Raw genomic sequence first — 20,317 nt, 5'->3', positions numbered from 1 at the left:
AGCGTCGCCCCAGTTCGGCCCTGCTGCGCATGTGTGCACATCTCCCATTGGACAGCTGGTCTTCAGGTCTCCGCCATGCATGTGCGGAGGGACATGCCATCTGTGGAGAGCACATATGCGGGGTGCACACATTTTGGGGGTTCACACGTGTTTGCACACATTCGTGCATGTGTATGCACACTTTGGGCACTCCGTCCGGAAAAGGTTAGCCATCACTGACCTATTCTGCACCTGTGCATTTTGGTTTTTCCTTGCCTAAGTGTAAAATCTTACTTTACTCTCCATTCAATTTCATTTTGGGTGAGAAATGATGTTCTACAGTGGCATTCATAATGATTTTTGCAAAATGCACTAAAGCTTGAAGAACACACCTCTTTACCTTTACCTTTATTTCGATTTTTATACCGCCCCCTCTCCCCAAAGGGACTCGGGGCGGTGTACAGTCAAATAAAACAGATAAAATGGAATATAAACATACAAACATAAAAACATAGAAGAGGAGGCAATACGACACTGTACAAAGTAAAGTAGATAAAAGCAATATTTCAACAATCCTAAAAATACCCAATTAAAATTACCCAGTTAAAATATATCTGCCAGGAGGTATAATAAGGTTATGAATGGTCCAGGCCGGCTAAACGGAACAGGTGAGTCTTCAGTTTTCTTCAAAGGAGAGAAAGTCGGTGGTGGTTCTGATATCGGGGGGGGGGGGGAGGTCATTCCAGAGGGTTGGGCCCATCACAGAGAAGGCTCTACTCCTAGGTGCCGCCCGTTGGCATTGCTTAGTGGACGGCACCCAGAGGAGTCCTTCCCTGTGAGAGCGAATCGGTCGCAGGGAAGTGTGTGGTAGGATGCGATCCCGCAAGTACCTAGGTCCTGAGCCATGGAGCGCTTTAAAGATGGTAATTAATACCTTGAAACGCACCCGAATGACCACAGGCAGCCAGTGCAGCTCGCGCAGGAGCGGTGTTACGTGGGAGTACCTAGTACTCCCCAAGATAGCCCGCGCGGCTGCGTTCTGGACTAGCTGCAGTCTTCGAGCGTGTCCCAAGGGAAGCCCCATGTAGAGGGTATTGCAGTAGTCCAGCCGAGACGTCACCAGTGCATGAGTGACTGTGCGTAGGGCATCCCGGTCCAGTAGGGGGCGCAATTGGCGCACCAGGCGAACCTGGTGGCCCATCCGCTCCGGATCTGAGCGATTTTGTCCTGCAGATATTCCCCAAACTCTTCTGCTCTGCCCTGTAAAGGGGCTTCCTGCGTCCTCTGTGATAAGAGAGAGCGGGTCACCCGAAACAGGGCGGCAGGGCGGTTATCGGTGGACGCAATAAGAGTGGCACAATGTCTGCGTTTGGCCACTCTTAATGCCACAAGGTAAGTCCGTAAATAGGCTCTTACTTGTGTTCGGTCAGATTCGGAGCGTGAGGACCTCCACCTGCCCTCTAGGCGTCTCCTATGGCACTTCATCACCCTCAGGTCCTCGGTAAACCAAGGAGCCCGGGTGGGTCGTCGCCGCAGGAGAGGCCGCAAAGGCGCAACTCGGTCCAGGGCCCCAGCGGCCGCCCTATTCCAGGCGGCCACTAGGTTCTCGGAGCGAGAGCGGGTCAGGGCTACAGAGAATGGCCCAAGCTCTGTCTGGAACCTATCCGGTTCCATCAGGCGCCTGGGGCGGTACCAACTTGGACAGTTTGGTTCCGCCTCCTCGCAGTGGGGGGTAGCGCCAGGGAAATCCAGCCGGAGACATGAGTGATCTGACCATGACAGGGGAGTAATGGTTACATCCCCTCTTCCCAGATCACTCACCCACTGTTCAGATACAAAAACAAGGTCCAGAGTGTGGCCACCTTCGTGTGTGGGGCCCTGAATTAATTGGGTCAGGTCCATGGCTGTCATGGAAGCCATGAACTCCCGAGCTACCTCGGATGCTTCCCCCATCGATGGCAAGTTGAAATCCCCCATAACCACAAGCTTGGGGGTCTCAACTGCCGTCTCTGAGATCAGCTTGAGGAGCTCCGGCAGGGCTGCTGACGTATAGCGAGGAGCCAAGTATACAATCAGCAAGCCCCACTGCCTCCCTGGGCCCCATTTCACACCAAGGGACTCACATCCGGGTATCTGAGGTACAGTGAACTCCCTCGGCTCTAGACATTCCCATATAACTACCGCCACCCCACCACCCTTACCCAGGGCCCGAGGCCGATGGAATGCACGGAAACCCAGTGGGCACATTTCCACGAGGGGTAAACCACCCTCGTGGCCCAACCAGGTCTCCGTTATCCCTGCAAGGTCCAGCTCCCCCTCTGAGATCAACTCATTAATGAGGGGGGCCTTGTTGCTCACGGACCTTGCATTGCAGAGCATCAGCCTCAGGCCCTGGCTCTGTAGTTCCTGACCACCTAGATTGCGGGGGTTGGTACAAACGACCGGGTGTAGCCAACAACCACGGTCTCCCAACCGACGTTGTGGTCTTCTCCTGTCCTCGCATCCCCTCCTCCCCGCGACCGATGTAATAAGACAACCCTCTATTGGAACGTTCTTTCCCCTCCCCCCCTCCACCACACTCACTTCCCTCCTAGACTCACCTGTTCGCCTGGCACTGGCCCCCCTCCTGGACAGATTTCCCTCCCCTCCTACCCTAAAACCCTCCCTGGAACCCCCTAAAAAGGATAAAAAACATTTAGTTAAAAAACCCCTAAGCCTCCGTTTCTTCCACCTCTCGGGGTCTATAAACCCTCTGCTTATACTGACAGATTTCTGTTCTGACCCCCCTCTCCACGCCTGTGAATAAGCCACTATTTAATGAAGGAGATAGCAAGTCCTTTGGCTGAGAGCCCAGACCACGCCTGTGCCAACAGAGCAACACAGATAGTCCCCAGGAACAGACGCGACTGGAAATACACAGAGCTTCTCAATCACCAATTCGAGCAGTTGTTTCCTGCAAATGTCCCCTCCCAACATCTCACCTATAAGCTCTCTTGGGAGGGGCCAATCTACAACCACCTGTGCTAATTATCGTCTGTGAGCCTGCCTACGAAGCTGCTGCTTTCGTTTCTCAGCTCTTCTCAATCTAGCATCAGGGACTGACTGCCTTTGATCCTCCCCACTGCTCCATGACTCAGGCACCTCCTGGTGGCCAACCAGCCCCTCTGGTCCCTGCTCTGAATCTGCAACCTGCACAGAGTCTTCCACATCATCCAGGGCAGACTCAAATGATCCCTCGTTATCAGAGTCCAGCAGCAGCTCAAACGGATCCTGCTGGGCCACAACAGATTTCGTTGCGTTTATTTTGTACAATGACAATAAAGACTATACTATGCCGTAGAATATTCTTTTTGAACCTTAAAGCATACAATCAAGCAAACATTTCCAATCCATTGTAATCGAAAACACATTTAAAAGGCATTTTCAAAGCAGTCAGCTAGTGGATGTCTTACGATCCTTTCTCTTCCATTTTAATAAATCTTTCTGCTTTATTATTTCGTTTCTTGGGACTTCTTGCAATATTCCCAAACTTTCGCAGATCCTTCCCCAAGAACCACTTCTAATCTAACTGGAATGCATTGTTTTCATTCTCAGTTTTTCTGGTTATGGAATTTCTCTTCTCCTTCACTCATCATTTCTCCTTTTCATAATGTTTGCATGTACTTGCAAAAAAAAGGAAGCATTTAATTTTGGAGCCGCCCAAGAGAGAGCAGCCTGCAGCATCCATGGCCGGCTTCATCCAGAGCGGTGATCCCAGCACCAGTCCAGTGGCCATCACTGCCTCATGAACCAGCCAGCCAGCCTGCCTAGCCCAAGCCCACAAGATGCTCCTGGCCGTCTCCCAGGGACAGGCCAAGATTGCGCCCGGTGCCATGTTGCCCAATAAGGCAGACAGGCAAGGCTTCCGGGTCCAACAAAGGGGCCGATTTCCTTCCCTCTCTCTTTTGTGGAGATTTTAAAATAAAAGGCTGGGAATATCATGCTGCAACCTCCACCACCACCACCACTGCCAGCTGTGGGCTAGACAGCTATGGCCTTTGGCTGCCACTGTAAAAACGGAGCGAGCCCCATGGGCTGGAAGGTAAGGCTGATAGCATGGACGGAAGATCCGCTCTGGGCTTGCTGCGCTCAGCCGAAGGGTCGCCTCAGTTGAGGGGAGGGAACACGACGAGACTTGACCACATTTTGGGCCCTGCTCTGGGCTGCTGCCTGCTCGACTTCTGCTCTGTGTTGGGTCCTGAATGTAGCCCGCAACAAGGGGACATGCTGCTTCTGGACCAGCCTGGACAGAAGATGGGCAAGCAGGCAGTCCTTGGGAGAAGAATTTTCTCTCAGTCCTCTCACCCGCAGGCCCTGTGGAAGCCAAAGCTGGGCCCAAAAGGCGGCTGTGTCCCACTCCCCCCCCCCCCGCAAGGTGGCCCTTCGGCAGATCATAGCAAGCCTGGAGCAGATCTTCTTTCCAAACCATCAGCCTTCCAGCCCATGTTGAGGAGGAGGAGGAACAGCTGGGCCCAATGCCTGTGTCAGGTTTCTGAAAGATGCCCTAATTAACTTACAAACCTCAAGCCAAGTTTCAAAACAAATCCAGGCATTTATTAGGAGCAACATCTCAGCAATACCTGCATTGAGTCAGATCCAATTTTACTTTAATTATGGCTGAACTTTACCCCTGTTTCTCCCCTCCCTCAGTCTGTGTCATAAATCACCTTCACCAATGAAGTGCTGCAGCAGGTTGTAAAATTTCAGCCTCACAAGCCTGCTGTAACAATCTTCTCCCCCTTCCAGCAGAGCTCCGGCACCTCCCGTGTCCTGTATGTCCCGTGTAGTGTCATCTGGTTTATCTTGGAGGACTTTGTTTTTTTCCATGAAGGCCTCAGCCTCCATAGTTGTATTAATTCTAACTCTCGTGTCCTCCCAGAATATTAGCATACCTTCTGGCATAAGCCATCTGAACCACACCCCTTTCTGGTATAATTTCTTCGCTAGAAGCGAATAATTTTTTCTTTTATCTCTAACTTTCTTTGGGATTTGTTTCAGAATGGCCATTTCTCTATCCTTGTATTTTAATGCTTGCCCCCTTTGTGCACTCAGAATCTCATCTCTTGTGGTCTTTCTGAGAAATTTAATGTGAACCTCCCTTGGAACGTTATGTGTTCTGGCATATGCTGAATTTACTCTATAGACCAGGTCCATATCCCACCCCAACTGTTGTCTGTCTTTTTTAATATATTCGGCCAGTAGATTTGTCATAATATCCCTCAGGTCTTCATCATCAATTACATTTTGAAATCTAAGGAAAAAAGACATCCTTTCAAATTCCATTTTTGTCTGATGGTTCTCAAGTTCTTGGTTTCCTCTCTGAACCCCCTTCACCTGCCAGCTCATCTCAGCCGTCCCCTCCTCCAAAAGTTCCAGTCTCTATGAATTCTGAATCGTTCGGTCTTGATTCTCTCTGAGCTGTTCGTTCATTTCTTTCAATTGGTTTTCTAAGTCCTCCTGCCCCTTTAAGAGTTGTTGAAGCATCTGTTGAAAGTCCACCTCAGGGGGCTTAGGCTGGAACAAAGATGTTAGTGTCTGTTGTCCACTGGGGCTGGACGTTGAAGATGCTGGGGCGGAGCCAGCAAAACCCGGTTTCCCCGGTAGTGGTCTTTTAGGTGGCATTGTAGTAAGCAAAGCTCAGAGATGACTGTGTCAGTGCAGAGAAGAAACAATTGGAAAGGTGGATTGTTGCAGTAGTATCTGATCCACCATTAAGAGCTAAACAAAAAACATGTGCTCAGAAGAACTATCTCTGGTAAATTTCCACTACGTGCAGGCCTCTGGAAGGAGGCTGAACCACGTTAGGAGGAAAAACAAAGGAGACAAAAGGATCTCATCACCACAATGACAGGATGAGCACCCAATGTAAACATGACACCAGGAACCAATAGAATGCTTGTACAGGAAGTATGACCAAATATGGTAGTGTTAAACCTATTACAGGAAGTATGACCAAATATGGTAGTGTTAAACCTATTACAGGAAGTATGACCAAATATGGTAGTGTTAAACCTATGTGTAATTGTAGTATGAACCCTTTACTCCGCCCTTCCTTGTTTACCAATAAAAGAGGTCCCCAGAGGCAACTCTGGGTGCGGCTTCATCCTGAGGAATCCTGTGTGGTATCTTCACTCTCCATCTCATGAAATCAGCCCCCGGAGAAGGCCTCTGGCCTAACCGGGAAGATTGAGTTCCGGTTTTCCACAGTGGATAGCCAAGAGAGATCGCGAGGCAGGGAGTCCAGGCAAATAAGGACCTTTTCACTATTCTAATTCCAGGCAATAAAGCAATAAAATCTTTTGTTCCAAGTCCAGGGTAAAGTGTAACAAGAGATATCTCTGAGTGTCACGGAGACAAAGACAAAATGCCAGCAGTTTCTGTCGGTGGAGTCAAATTTCAAAGTACATGAAGACGACGGAAGTGTGCCATCTTGCCCTGCCAGCTCTGGGATCAGAAGGCAACAAACCAAAAGTTTTCAAAGTTTTCAGAAAGAAACAGATCATCACCTCATTTTCACAATTGCAGTAAAATAAATCTGCTGTTTGCTATGAGCGTGACTTCATACCAGCGCTTCCCCCCTCCTCCTCCTCCTCCTCCTCTGGGGCAGAGAGCAGTTTAGAGCCACTTATCCAAGGGGGGGAATCCCCCTCCCTCCAGTCACACTTCCCAGGAACAAGTTGAAAGTTTTTTCTAAAGAGCTGACAGTCTTTTTGTTTTTCCTTCAGTCTTAAAAGGGAACGGGAGGAATCTCCATCTCACCACATTGCAACTGCATCCTTCAAATCTTCAGTTTCGTCCAGCTGCCTCAACGCGAAGACGCAGAAGCGCCTCCCCTTTTGCCTCCTGATGCCTAGGGCAATGCGGGGAGCCCCCCGGCCGCCGCCAACACAGGGGGTCCCCCACTAAGCTGCCCCCTCGGCAGGAGCCCCTACAAGGCTTCCTGTGGCCCCCCCAATCAAAGGGGAGCCCACCAGGAGTGCGCTGGGCGAACAAGGCATACCCGTCGCGAACCGCAGCCGGAACTGGAAGTGACAAGTTGACATCCTGATGTGCAGATGCACAGAAGGTAGAGAAGAGGAGAGCAATGAAAATCTATGGGCCGATCTTGGGGAAGAAAGAGTCACGGCTGCTAGCGAAGCTCCACACTATCACTGGGGATAAAAGGCAGGCAGTGGAAATGAATAGATGTGGCAGGCAACGATTCATCTCCCAGATGGTCAGCCACTGATAGCCTGCACTTCTGAATCCTGAATCCGTGTGTGTGTGTGTCTGTGTGTGTGTGTGTGTGTGTGTCTGTGTGTTGGAAGAAAGAAGCACACCTTCCAGACACTTCCTTTGCTAGTATGGGGAGAAAGAGAGAGACTCCTGGTGTGTTGGGCCAGTTTTGGGGGGGAGCGAGCATCTCTTTCCACAGGACTTAGAGACTTCGTAGCCTGCTGTGAGAGAGCGGCTGTTGGTGCTCCTAATAAAGGAAAGCTTAACTACAAAGGGCTTGTTGTGTTTGGGAGCTGAGTCAGAACAGGTCCCAGTTGGGGTTATAAGTTGAGGACTTCTTGTAACTTTGAGAGGGAAATAGTGTCATAGTGGAACACCACTTCAGTATGAGTCAGCAGTGTGTTGCAGCTGCCAACAAAACCAATGTAGTCCTAGCCAGGAACAACAGAAGGATAGTATCAAGGCAATGAGAATCCCATTTTTTCCCCAAGAGGCAACTGGACTGTCTGTTTTTTTCTTTGAAGACATTTCGCTTCATATCTAATGAGCTTCTCCATCTCTGACTGGAGAGTGGAGAATGGAAGGATTTATATTCCTTGCAGACAGCTGGTCATTTGCATCCTTTTAGATGGTTGTTGAGGCCACTTGGAGGTTTTTCTGTGGTGCAACTAGAGGTGGAGCCTTCTTGGAATGGTTGAAAGGACTGGCTGTAGATTGGAGATAGATGATGTCCTACCCCTCCCCCTCTGTCGAGTGAGGACTGTTCCATTTGGATGTAGATACCTTCTTTGACCCATCTTTCAAACCAGCAGTCTTCAAACATCTTCCAAAATAAAACCAGAAAGTCCAGTTGTCTTTTTTTTGGGGGGGGGGGGAGCCTCTTTGGGACAACCATGACTTGGATGACAGAGAATCTCCAAAGACAACAAGAAGTGATAGTAATGCTTTACACTGTTCTGATACGACTAGTCTTGGAATAGTATGTCCCCTTCTGCTCACCATGATTCCAAAAAGATGCCAAGGCCCTAGAAAGGGTGCAAAGTAGAGTGTCAGGTTTCCGAAAGATGCCCTAATTGATTAATGAGCCTCAAGCCAAGTTTCAAAAGAAAACCAGTCATTTATTAGGAGCACCATTTTGGCAATACCCTATTGCAGTAAGATCTAAGCATCATTTGAATTACGGCTGAACTTTACCCCCATTCCTTCCCTTCCTTCAGTCTGTGTCATAAATCACATTCTCCAATGGGGTGCACCCCTCACAAGCCTCCTGTAGATCCATCTCAGGCCGGAGGTATGCGTGGAATGAGCTCCCCCCCATTTCTTCATCATGGAAATTTGATGAGTTGACAAAGAGCAACAAAGGTGATCAGGATCTGGAGGCTAAATTGTAAAGAACAGCTCAGGGAACTAAGTATGTTTAGCCTAATAAAGACCTTGGAGACATGATAAGAACTTTCAAAAGATTGGATAGCCATCTGCCTGAAATAGAAAAGAAATTAAAGAGATTATTTCATTCGCTGGCACATTAACCTCTCTGCTCCTCACCCTGTTTTTGTCTGAAACTGATTAGGCAGGTTAGGGCCATATTAGAAAAACAAAAACAATTACATTCACCTTAGCCCCAAGGATCAACCCTCAACATCATTCACACAGAAGGAAAACCTATAAGAGCAGTGAGAGTATTGTCTCCAGCCCAAAGAACAAGGAAAGAACACATATTCATACCAGATCTGAATCAGATCGGAATGGGGGAGGGGGGGTTGCTGTAGTTGATTGGAACTTTCTTTTTGAAACAAAAGCCTTTCCACTGTCAGGAAATTTCTCCATAGTTTCAGGCTGGTTCTCTCCTCGATTGGTTTCCATCCTTCGTTTCTTCTCCTGCCTTCAGCTGCTTTGGAGAAAAAGTTGACCGCCTCCCCCTAGGACAGCCCCACAGTGACTGGAAGACCCCTTAGTTAGCCATTCTCCAGGATGGTAGGTGGTCTCTTACTTGAGCAGCGGTTGGACTAGAAGACCTCCAAGATCCCTTCCAACTATTCTGTTGTCCTGTTACTCAGGAGTGTGTTCCTGCTTCTTTCACTGCCGGTTTGCTCATGGATGTGCTTCGGGAGCGCGTGCATGTGCAGAAGTTAAAAAAAAAAAGATTTGGCCGAGTAGGTAGTACCAGTCCGGGCGTGTGTCCGGATGAGTTACTACCTACTCTGCCAAACCAGTCCGAACCAGTAGGAACCCACCTCTGCTGTTACTCTGTCATTCTTTCACTCTTCATTTTGTTATTCTCTTTATCCTGTTCCAGCTTCTCTTTGTTCACATAGCTTTACCTAGTTTTTCACAAATGACAACTGCAGCGAGATTATTACATGTAGTGTGTGTGTGTGTGTGTGTGTGTGTGTGTAAGATTTGTCTTGATCTACCATTGAATGAATTGAATGTTTAAATTAATGAATGAAGAATGAATTAACATGATGGGCCTCGGTGGCGATGGCTGAGTGTCTTCAGAGCACGTCTTAACTTTTGATTTGTATTGAAAAGCTATGCTTTATTCTTCCCTTCCTCTTTTCACAGTGAATGAGCGAGTTTTTAAAAAAATCCACTGTGGTTTTGTAGACATCCTCTCTATATTTTTCTTCCTCCTTGATTTGAAAGGGGGGGTCCCTTCCTCCCCCAGTCCAGGGGTTTCCCACCAGGCTTGGAGAGGTCCCAACAGAATTGTTGGCTTGCTCCATCCTCCTTCTGCCCCCTTGGATAGTGCCCATCCTGCCCCAATGGCCTTCCCTAAGTTGCTCCTCAACCATTGGCAGTCACTCAGACAGGGAGGGGCCACTGAAGAACCTCTTAGCAGACACTTTGTGGTAGGTGACCACAGTCGTGCAGAGCTCAAGGGACTCACACAAGTTCAAATCAAGATCATCCACACCTCGTAAGTCAGAGGCCTGGGTGGGGTGGGGTGGGGTGGAATTCACACTGAAAATGTCTGCTTGAACTCTGTTCTTTTATCTATGCTTAAATTCAGGTGTTTCTAGTGTTTTATTACGCAGTTGCAAACTGTGCAGAGCTGCTTAGGCGAGATGGGTGCTTTAGAAATTGAACAAAGCCATTTTGAGGAAGTCGTTTGAAGAAAGTTGATGGACTAAAATACCCCATCCCCAACCTGGTACTCTTTTGGCTTTGCCCTTTTTTTTATCAGCTTGCTTTTTGTGGGCTTGATGAGCCGCATCTAAAGCCTTGCGGGTCATCGGCCAGAAACATTGAAGCTGGTCACTCCACTCGGACAAGGACAAATTCTGTGGCTTTCTTTAGGCAATTCAGGAATGGGAACAAAATCCTGGCCAAACACGACTTTAAAGGGGGTCATTCCAGTACTGCTATGTACTGAATTGTTGTACGCCACCTCTGCATGGGGCAAGAGGTCAGCCGAATTATCCTGTCGATAATTGACATAGCAACTAAGATACTGCTCTAGAACCGAGTTAGCCCTTTCACAAGCCCCATTCGTCTGCAAAAGGTGGGCGGAGCTTAGCCCCCGGGGTGGAGCCTATTAACTTTAGGAACTCTTTCCAAAAGAGAGAGGTGAATTGGATCCCCCTGTCTGAAATAATGCATTTAGGAACCCCATGTAACCTATACACATGTACAATAAACAGTTTAGCCAATGTCTTTGCCGATGGGATCTTGGAACAGGGTACAAAATGCACTTGTTTGGAGAACAGATCGGTGATCACCCAGATGACAGTATTTCTGAGCCTTTCTGGCAGCTCGACAATAAAATCCATTGATATCTCCTTCCACGGTGCACCAGGCCGGGCAACACTCTGAAGAAGTCCTTGAGGCTTCCCTGGTGGTCTCTTTGCTGCGGCACAAACGGGACAGTTAGCTATCTAGGATTCTATGTCTTTTTTTAAAGGAAGGCCACCAAAACTGCCTTTTAACCAAATGCAAGGTTTTCACAAAACCAAAGTGTCCCGCCATTCTCGAGTCATGGACCCGTTGAAGGACAACAGCTTTCAGGCTGGCAGGAACATACAACTTAGCTTCTACCCAAGCAAAGCCACCTTGCATAGTGCGCTCATCAGAGTGCTCTTTGAACCAGTCATCAGATGCAAGACCTTCCTTCAGTTTTTCCATCAGGTCAGTGGGCACCTCTAAATCCACTGTCCCTTGGCTCCTGGTGACCATTGGGGCAGCTAGGTGTTTAGCTGGGGTGACTGGATGAATCATGACCGATTGGGTACTGTTGTACTGGGGAAGCCTGGACAAGGCATCCGCCATAAAGCTTTTCCCTCCAGGGATGTATTTTAGGGTAAAGTTGAATCAGTTGAAATGTTGTGCCCAGTGTACCTGCTTAGGTGACAGCTTTTGTGGGGTTTTCAAGGCTTCAAGGTTTCTATGATCAGTCCATACCTCAAATGGATGCTTTGCCCCTCCTGGTAATATTACCAGGTTATCAAGGCGCACCGGATGGCAAAAGGTTCCTTTTCCCATATGGCCTATCTTCTTTCCATTTCTGTTAGCTTACGGGAGGTGTAGGCGCAAGGTTGCGGGTTTCCATCTGCGGTTGTTTAGAGCAACACTGTACCCACTGCAACGTCGCTTGCATCTGCTTGGACCACAAACGGTGCGCCCATGTCCGTGTGTTTTAAAACTGGTTCGGCTGCAAACATCTGCTTCAACTTCTCGAACGCTGCTTGACAGTCCATAGTCCAGCTCAGGGACTTACTAGGTCTAGGTTTAGTTTCTCCCTTTGATTTTAGGAGATTCGTGATGGGCATTGGACTGCTAGCAAATGAGGGTATAAATTCTTGCCTTGTACAGGTGTTCATGCAGCACCTCGTTTATTAATTGCATGAAGACCGCTGGCGCCCCCTGAAGTCCAAATGGGAGTACTCTAAATTGGAAACATCCCAAATGGCAATTAAAAGCAGTTTTCCACTCATCTCCCTCATTTATTCTGACTCTGTCATAGGCTTCTCTTAAATCTAGTTTCCTGAACAATTTTCCCTTGCCCAAATGAGCTAACATGTCCTTCATGAGGGGCAGCTGGTACACGTTTTCCATGCAAATTGCATTCAGGTTCTTGTAATTGACACAGAAACGATAAGAGCCAGCTTTTTTCTCTCTGAACAAGACAGGTACGACCACCTGCGGCCCAGCAGGTTGTATGAAGTTTAGGTTTTTATCAATGACATTGCGTAACTCCTCCATTTCACATGTGGTCATTGAGTAAATCTGTGGCTTAGGGAGTTTTTCCCCTGGGAGGATTTCTATGCTGCAATCGGTTGCGCGGTGGGGGTGGGGAGTTTGTCGGAAGCCCTTTTGCTGAAAACCTCTTTGAGGTCCCAATATTCTTGCAGAATTTTTTCCTCCCCCTAAAGATTCTCCCGTAATGGCTGCTAGGTCTGTTGCAGTCTGTTGTAGATCTTCCTCTCCCCCTCTGGCGGTTTTCCTGCATCGATGCATAGCCATCCTTTCCTCAGTTCACGTTTGGGTTCCATTTCCACAACCAAAGTAATCCCAGTATGAGGGGCCAATCAATCCCTGGCACGATTACAAAAATCAAGGTTTCTTGGTGATCTCCCATCCACATTTCTACTGGACCGGTTACAAAATGGACCCCCCCCCCCGCCCTCAAGAAACTGACTCATCCAACTGGCAAAAGGCAAAGGGTACTGTCAGGGCAGCCTCCATCAGTAACTAAGAAAGAAACCCCTCAACTCCATTTTTCAGAATTAAGAGTACTTTTACTGGTTATGAGTAGAAAGCAGCTAGCAAAGCAAGATCTGAGCAAAACGCGTGTAATCATAGATATCAATATGTGACCCAGCTCCCTTCCCCTAGTGATCCCAACCCCCAGTCCAACCCCCACACCCCACAGGTGTCATGTGGGCTGCACTTTCAAAACCCATCATCAGGTTGGTATGCCGGACGGTTGGCCTTGGCGGCAATTCCACTATCTGCAGCATGCGCAGTAGATGGTGAGAAAATGACTCCCTTCTTCATTCTCTCCTGTGCTTAAGCTTCCCCTCCCAGATACCATGTTATCTCCCCCCCCTCTCCATTTCAATGGCAGCCGAAAGCGAGCAGCAAAGCAGAGGCTGACAGGTACTTTCATAGTTCTCAGTCTTAAACCCAATTTTTCCACCACCTTTGGGTTAATTACACATCGGGTGCAGACAGAATCTAAACGTCACTCTCTTTTGGGGCTTTATTCTTTGGGGAAGGACAGAAATTTCTCCTCCTCCTCCTCCTCCTTGCAAACCCCCTCCCTTCTAGCACTAATAAACTTCCATAGTTGAATCATGAAGCATCTGCAAGGAAACCACTAAGCTCAGAGAGCATTCTCTGTGATGGGCCCAACCCTCTGGAACGACCTCCCGCCTGACATTAGAATCATTACTGACCTCCGCTCCTTCCGTAAGGAACTCAAGACCCACCTGTTCCAATTAGCTGGCCTGACCCAATCGTAATCATGATCTAATCCCTTGACTTTCCTGACCGGTTATTTTAAATTTTGGGGTATTTTAATTTGGTTTTAATCATTAATTAATCTTTGCACTATTGTACAGACTTGTGTTTAATTTGTTTTTTATGGGGTTTTGTAATTGTTGTATATAATGTTTTTATAATGTTTTTATTCTGTCTGTACACCGCCCCGAGTCCCCTAGGGGAGAGGGAGCGGTTAACAAATCCAATAAAGTAAGTAAGTAAGTAAGTATCAAGGGCACCGCAATCCTTTCTCCACCTCCCCCCCCCCACCTCACTTCCTTCTAGCACCAATATGTAGCTTAGTTGGGTAATGAAACGTCTGGGGGGAAAAACCCCACTGAGCTCAGAGAGCCCCAAGGACCCCTCGTGTCAACCCTCGGTAAGCTACAAAGATTCCCCTTTATGGGTGGGATCTGATCGATGTTTTATGGAGATCGTGGGTGGGGATTCACACGCAACTGCGGTTTCTCCTTGTTTTTCTTTTCTCAGGAGTCCCGATGAAGAAGGCCATCATCCTGGCAGTCGTCACAGCATTATGTGTGATTGCATCGGTCGTAGGACTTGAACTGGTATGAACTGAGCAGCTTTGTCAGCGGTGGTGTCCACCTCTTTAAAAGGGGAGGGGTTTCCAGGCAGGCAGTAGGCAGCAGTCTGTTCCCACCCACCCCCACCTGACTCAAAAGCCACTTCCTGCTGTTAAGCCCTTGGTTGTGTCTAAAAAACGAGAGGTGTTGAAGAAGAAACGCTCCCACGTGGGCCATTGCAAAGCCATGTAAACTTGGCCGTGGTCGGATGTTCTGACTCAGCTCCCCAAAGAAGAGAAACTCTCTGTAGTTAAATCAATGATTCCTTTATTAGGAGCGCCAGCAGCCCCTCCAAAAAGTTTCTCTTTCGATGTAGGCTAACAAGTCTGCCTGGCAGGGAGAGGAATCGTTGTCTGCCACACCTATTCATCTCTGCCCCCTGCCTTTTATCCCCAGAGCTAGGGTGGGGCTTCACTAGCAGCGGTGGCTCTTCCATCCCAAGGACCGGTCCATAGATTTCCACTGCTCTCCTTTCTTCTGCCTTTTGTGCATCTGCACATCAGGTGCTGGACCCAGCTGTTCCTCCTCTTCCTCATCAGCCAGCACCTGGGGGCTGTTGACTCTCCATCTGAGAACTAAGGGATGACCGAGGCTCCTCCTCTCTCTCTCTCCCCCTCCATTCCCACTTCCCCCTAGGAGCTCTCCGGTTGCCTTGATGCTGGCCCTGACTCCCACGCTGCCTCCTCCTCCTCTGACTTGGCTGCTGGAGTGGCATGCGGCTGACCGGCCATTTTGAAAAGGAAATATTAGAAATATATTAAAATATTCAGGAACCATGGAGAGAGCAAAATATTCACCACTATGGAACTACCTGAGAATGTGGCTAGTAATGAATGTGGCTAGTTACTAGTAAAGAAAGAGTATATTTGATTATTCATGTTACAACAGCAGATAGGATTGTATTTGCACAAAATTGGAAAAGTGAAGAGATCCCGACAAAAGGGACTGTGATTAGGAAAATATTAGAATGTGCAAAAATGAACAGATTGACACTGGCTATCAAAGAGAAGGAACAAACCGATTATTATACAATCTGGGCATCTTTTTACCGGTGGTTAGAGAATAGACATAAGAATTAATAGGAAAAAAAGATATCTAAAGGATAGAAAACATATTAATAGTCAATATAACTAATAGATTTAAATAAATTACAATGAGATTGTTATAATATCAGATAATTAAGGCATTGGAAATTAAGCTAAGATGAGATTAAATTATGAATAAGACTGTATATTTTAATGTTGGCACATAATATTTATACCCAGATGACACACTGGTTCGTGGAAAATGGATTGTTTCTATAAAAATAAAACGTAAAAAAAGAAAGAATGTGGCTAGTTGCCTGGGACCTCCATGCCTGGTGGTCTAAGTGGGTCTTGAGGGACTTTGACAGTAAGGGCGTCGGGGTTCCAAACAGCATCCAAAGGTAAATCAGAGTCCGAGGAAAAGGATTCCTCAAAGTCCCAATTGATTAAGAGAGCCATGTTGGCACATCTGGGAAACCCGAATCTGAAAGCTTCCCGGTTCTCCCCACGCAGTTGAAAGTTCAAGATCCTGCCCCCCGCCCACCCACAAGTCCATCCCATGGTCCAATCTCCCACTGTCATTCTGGCAGTTCCACCCATCCAGTTCCTGTCAGGTGCAGAGACAAAGGATGACCGTGGTTTTCTAGAAAGAATTTTGTTATGGCTACACAGTAATTAACTCTGCACAATCCCCCCCCATTTTGTGTTGCAAACAGATTCCCCTCAACATGTCAGAGAATTCTGTGGATGACCAATACAGAGACTGCACCCCCAAGAGAGAGTCGGAGCTGAAGAACTCAGGAAAGATTCCCCTGCCGGAAAAATATTTTAAAACCTGGGAAAAGGCCAAACAGCACCTGGACAAAGTCCCAAATGTCAGCAATTTGGATGCAATTTATGGCACTGTGATTGTGGCCTACACAATCAAAGATTCCTTGGACAAAGATTTCAACAATGCTACAAGAGAAGCTAGGAAATCCCAAAGCTCTTATGAGCAATATGCCTTCAAGGACTTCCACCTCCTCCTCACCAAAGCTCTTCAGGCCAAGAAGAAGACGTCCGATTGCTATGAGGTCTTCCGCGGGATAAAAGGGATCCGTTTCACCACCTCCAAAAAGGCAGAAGTCCGCTTTGGACAGTTTGCTTCCTCCTCATTGGACAAAAAGGTGGCCCAAACATTTGGTGAGGACACCTTCTTCTCTATCAGGACCTGTTACGGAGTGCCCATTCATGACATTTCAATCAAAGAAGCGCAAAAGGAAGTTCTCATCCCACCCTATGAGAAGTTCACCGTGGCCAACTACACAAAGACCCAGAAGGGGGTCTACATCCGGCTGGAGTCACGGAGGGTTTACAGCCGCTTCAACTGTGAAGACCTGAATGGTAAGAGGCTGGAAGAAGGGAGAACGTGGGGTTCAGGGGTCGCCAGGGAGCATCGCGGCCATATCTGGGGTGGCTGCAAAACTGAATCAGTTCCAGGTAGACCAAATGCCTATGGAGATGATCGATCGTCCAGTTCAGCGGTGTCAAACTCACAGCCCACAGGCCAGGTGCATCACGTGCCTGCCACGGCCACCTCCGGTTTAGTGGAGGGGGGGAGTCACAATATGTCACATGGCAACAACATGACGACGCGAGTTTGACCCCCGTGATCCAGGCCGCCATTGTCTGAAAGCTGTTTTTTTCTTTGAAAGTGTTTCACTTCTCATCCAAGAAGCTTCTTGTATTCTCTTGGCTGAGAAGCAAAACATTTTCCCCAAGAAAGTCCAGTTGCCTTTTGGGGGGAAAATACAACTTTTGAGTCTTCCAGATAGACCAGGGGTCCCCAACTCATGGAGCGTGGCCCACTACTGAGCTGAGGGGAAAATGGGCGAGGGCAGTGGTGAAATCTAATTTTTTTTTGCCACTGGTTCTATGGGCATCACATGGGGGGGTTCACTTTTTAAAGTATTCTTCTCCTGCTGGTTCACAGTTGAGCTGCGCAATCCTCAGAAGCTTTTTTTTTTTTACTACCGGTTCACAGAACCAACGAAAATTGTTCCTACCGATTCGGTCGAACAGGGAGAATTTCACCCCTGAGCAAGCACATGGATGTGAAGCTCCAGTTGCATGAACGGAGGGCGCTTGCGCTCACTCGCAAAGCTCCATTCATGTCAGTGGAGTTTCTTGTGTAAGTGGAGCATCACACGCGAGCGCAAGTACTCCACGCTAATGCACAAAGCTCCATTTGCACGAGTGAAGGTGCCCGTGTGAGCAGCACTCACACAAATGGAGCTGCACGGACGTGTGCCTTCCTGCCACTCAGGGGTGGGTTCTGTCAGCCACTACTGCCGGGTATTGCTCAGGTGTACGCCCCCTGCGCATACGCAGTACAACTAAAATTGCTCTGTGCATGGACAGAAGCAAAAAACAAGGTGGCGGCACCTACAGCGCCGCCGGGAGGGCCGGTTTGGGGGCATGACAGGCCTGGGTCACTGCCAGTTCCAGTGGCCCAGGCTGCCAAGCTGCTACCGGCCGAACTGGTCCGAACTGGTAGGAACCCACCACTGCTGCCACTCACTCCCACACCCTCGCACCAGTCAAGGTGGAAAAGTTGAGGACCGCTGAGATAAACCATGTCTCTCTGTGGCATGCCAAGCCTGCACCACAATACCCTACCTGAAAGGTTGAACCCAGGGCCGGCGAGGGTCAGGAGCTGGATAGTTGTATGGGGCCCACAGCCTGAGAGTCGATGGGAGCATTTGCCCTAGAGGAGTAAACAAGGAGAAGCACATTGAGCATTTTGCAATTTGGTGGTGAGGAAAGTCGGATCTTAGATTTAGGCAGGAAAAAGCTAGATTTGCTTCATGACCGCTCCCGATCCTCGCCAACCTTAGAATAACTTTATTGTTACTTTGAATGTATGCTAATCATCAAACATTAAAATGAAATCACATTGCATACAGCTCTCAAAGGGGCTCCACCTCTAATAGATACTGCATAAACATGGCAAGATAAATAGATAAATAGATAGATAGATAGATAGATAGATAGATAGATAGATAGATAGATAGATAGACAGATAGATGATGGATAGATAGATAGATAGATAGATAGATAGATAGATAGATAGACAGCAGACAGACAGATGATAGATAGATAGATAGATAGATAGATAGATAGATAGATAGACAGACAGACAGACAGACAGACAGATAGATGATGGATAGATAGATAGATGATAGATAGATAGATAGATAGATAGATAGATAGATGATAGATAGATAGATAGATAGATAGATAGATAGATAGATAGATAGATAGATAGATAGAAAATTATGCATATACCTACACATATTACATGACACAGACAAACAACACAGTCTAGTTCAGATGTATTCATGCACATGGCGAGAGAAACGAATCTTGTGAGTTTCCCACATGGATGGCCAAGGGAAAAAAGCTGTTACAGAATCGGGAAGTCCTGCTAGAAATACTTCAAAACCTCCTCCCAGAGGGGAGCGACAGAAACACACCGTGAAGTGGGTGTTTGGGGTCACGAACAATGCTTTGAGCTCTAAGGACATAGCACTTATAAGCAGCATCCTGAATGATGGGAAGCAAGCTTCCTACCATCTTCTCCACTGTAGTCACTACTCTCTGTAGGGACTTTCTATCTCAGGCACCGCAGCCCCCAAACCAAACAGCGATGCAGTTTGTTAAAACGCTCTCCGTCGTGCCTCTCTAAAAAGTGCCCAGGACAGAAGAAGAAAGGTGGTTATGACAAATATGACAAGGAAAATAGTAAAACAGGGCCAAACTCACTTAACCCATTTCTTCCATAGAAACTGAAATTCTGGCTTCAATTGTGGTCATAAGTCAAGGATTTCCTGTATTTGCTGACAAAAGCATTCTGGTCACAAACGAAGCATCTCAGCAAAAGATAGAAGAGAATGTGGTTCCCCCCCCCCCCAAAAAAAAAAATTACCTAGTTTAGAAAAGATTTTTTTCAAAACTTTAAACCGAAATGTTCAGTTTGGATAGTTTAGGACTGCGACGCTCGCGGTCAGATTTAAATATCAAAAGCACAATTTTTCATAGTCATGCCTGAGCTGTAAAAATTCCGCATTGGCGATAGGAAGGGCATCTGGCCACTAAAAACTCAGCTCCATTCAGGTGCCGCGACTCCACCTCGCAAGGGATTACGGGGTTATTAAACAATGACAGCTTGTTCGAATGTGCAATTTTCGCTGGATGGATCAATAAATCAATCAAATAAAAATGAATCAATATTTTACTCACTGCCACATTAATCTGTCCATTCTCTCACCCTACTTTTGTCTCCACAGATGCAGGTCTCTCCACTGCTATGGGGATGCCCTTCCTTCTGTGGGGTCTCCTTCTGACCTGGACCACCCTCGGGTCTCTAGGAAGCCTCTGACAACTGGTCCATCAAGGAGAGAGCCTCCCTGGGAAGGAGGCCAGGTGCGACATGCAAAATACCTTTGCAAGAAAGTAGCTTGTTTGCCCCACTGAAAAGACGAAGCACAAGGATTTTAGGCAAAAAAAAAAGGTGTTTATTCAGGGAGGATGCAGAGACCAAGGAGGCTTTTATTGGATAGCAGATGATTGTATCAGAAATCGACAAATCGAGTAATAAAGGTCTTTGATGTACAACGAAAGCTTTGTTTTATTCGACTGCAGAAAACACAGGCCTTCCCCCATTCCCCACCCTGTCCCACTGTAGGTTGAAACTGCTCCTTTCCCACCCAGCTTTGCTTCTTTATGGATGCTTTGCTGCTTTAATTGGGGAGGTTGAAAGGCAGCCCTATTGTTTGGTTGATCAAAAGGCTAGTTTAGGCCCACTGAAGTAAATGACTCTGACTTCAATTCTGCTCTGCTCTATTAATTCCAATTCTAATTCTGCTATTCTATTTAATTCTAAGCTAGTCTAGTCTAATTCTACTATTGTACTTTATTCTGTTCTGTTCTGTTCTATTCTATTCTAATTTT

General features: G+C 47.5%; 1 protein-coding gene across 1 annotated transcript; it reads left to right on the top strand.

The window, feature by feature from the left end:
- Nucleotides 1–4,074: 4,074 nt before the first annotated feature.
- Nucleotides 4,075–19,952, top strand: LOC309400262 (erythroblast NAD(P)(+)--arginine ADP-ribosyltransferase-like; the record flags this gene model as incomplete). The annotated part of the gene is made up of 4 exons (XM_081968676.1): nucleotides 4,075–4,276; nucleotides 14,206–14,285; nucleotides 16,042–16,708; nucleotides 19,654–19,952. 4 exons carry the CDS (start codon nucleotides 4,075–4,077, stop codon nucleotides 19,743–19,745), a joined length of 1,041 nt encoding a protein of 346 aa, XP_081824802.1. The 3' UTR covers nucleotides 19,746–19,952.
- Between the last annotated feature and the right edge of the window lie 365 nt (nucleotides 19,953–20,317).

Source organism: Natrix helvetica (genome assembly GCF_964273705.1).
Source record: "Natrix helvetica genome assembly, chromosome: W".
In the NCBI taxonomy this organism is placed as follows: domain Eukaryota; kingdom Metazoa; phylum Chordata; class Lepidosauria; order Squamata; family Natricidae; genus Natrix; species Natrix helvetica.
Note: the sequence above shows the minus strand (reverse complement) of the source record. Positions and strands in the feature narration are given on the sequence as shown.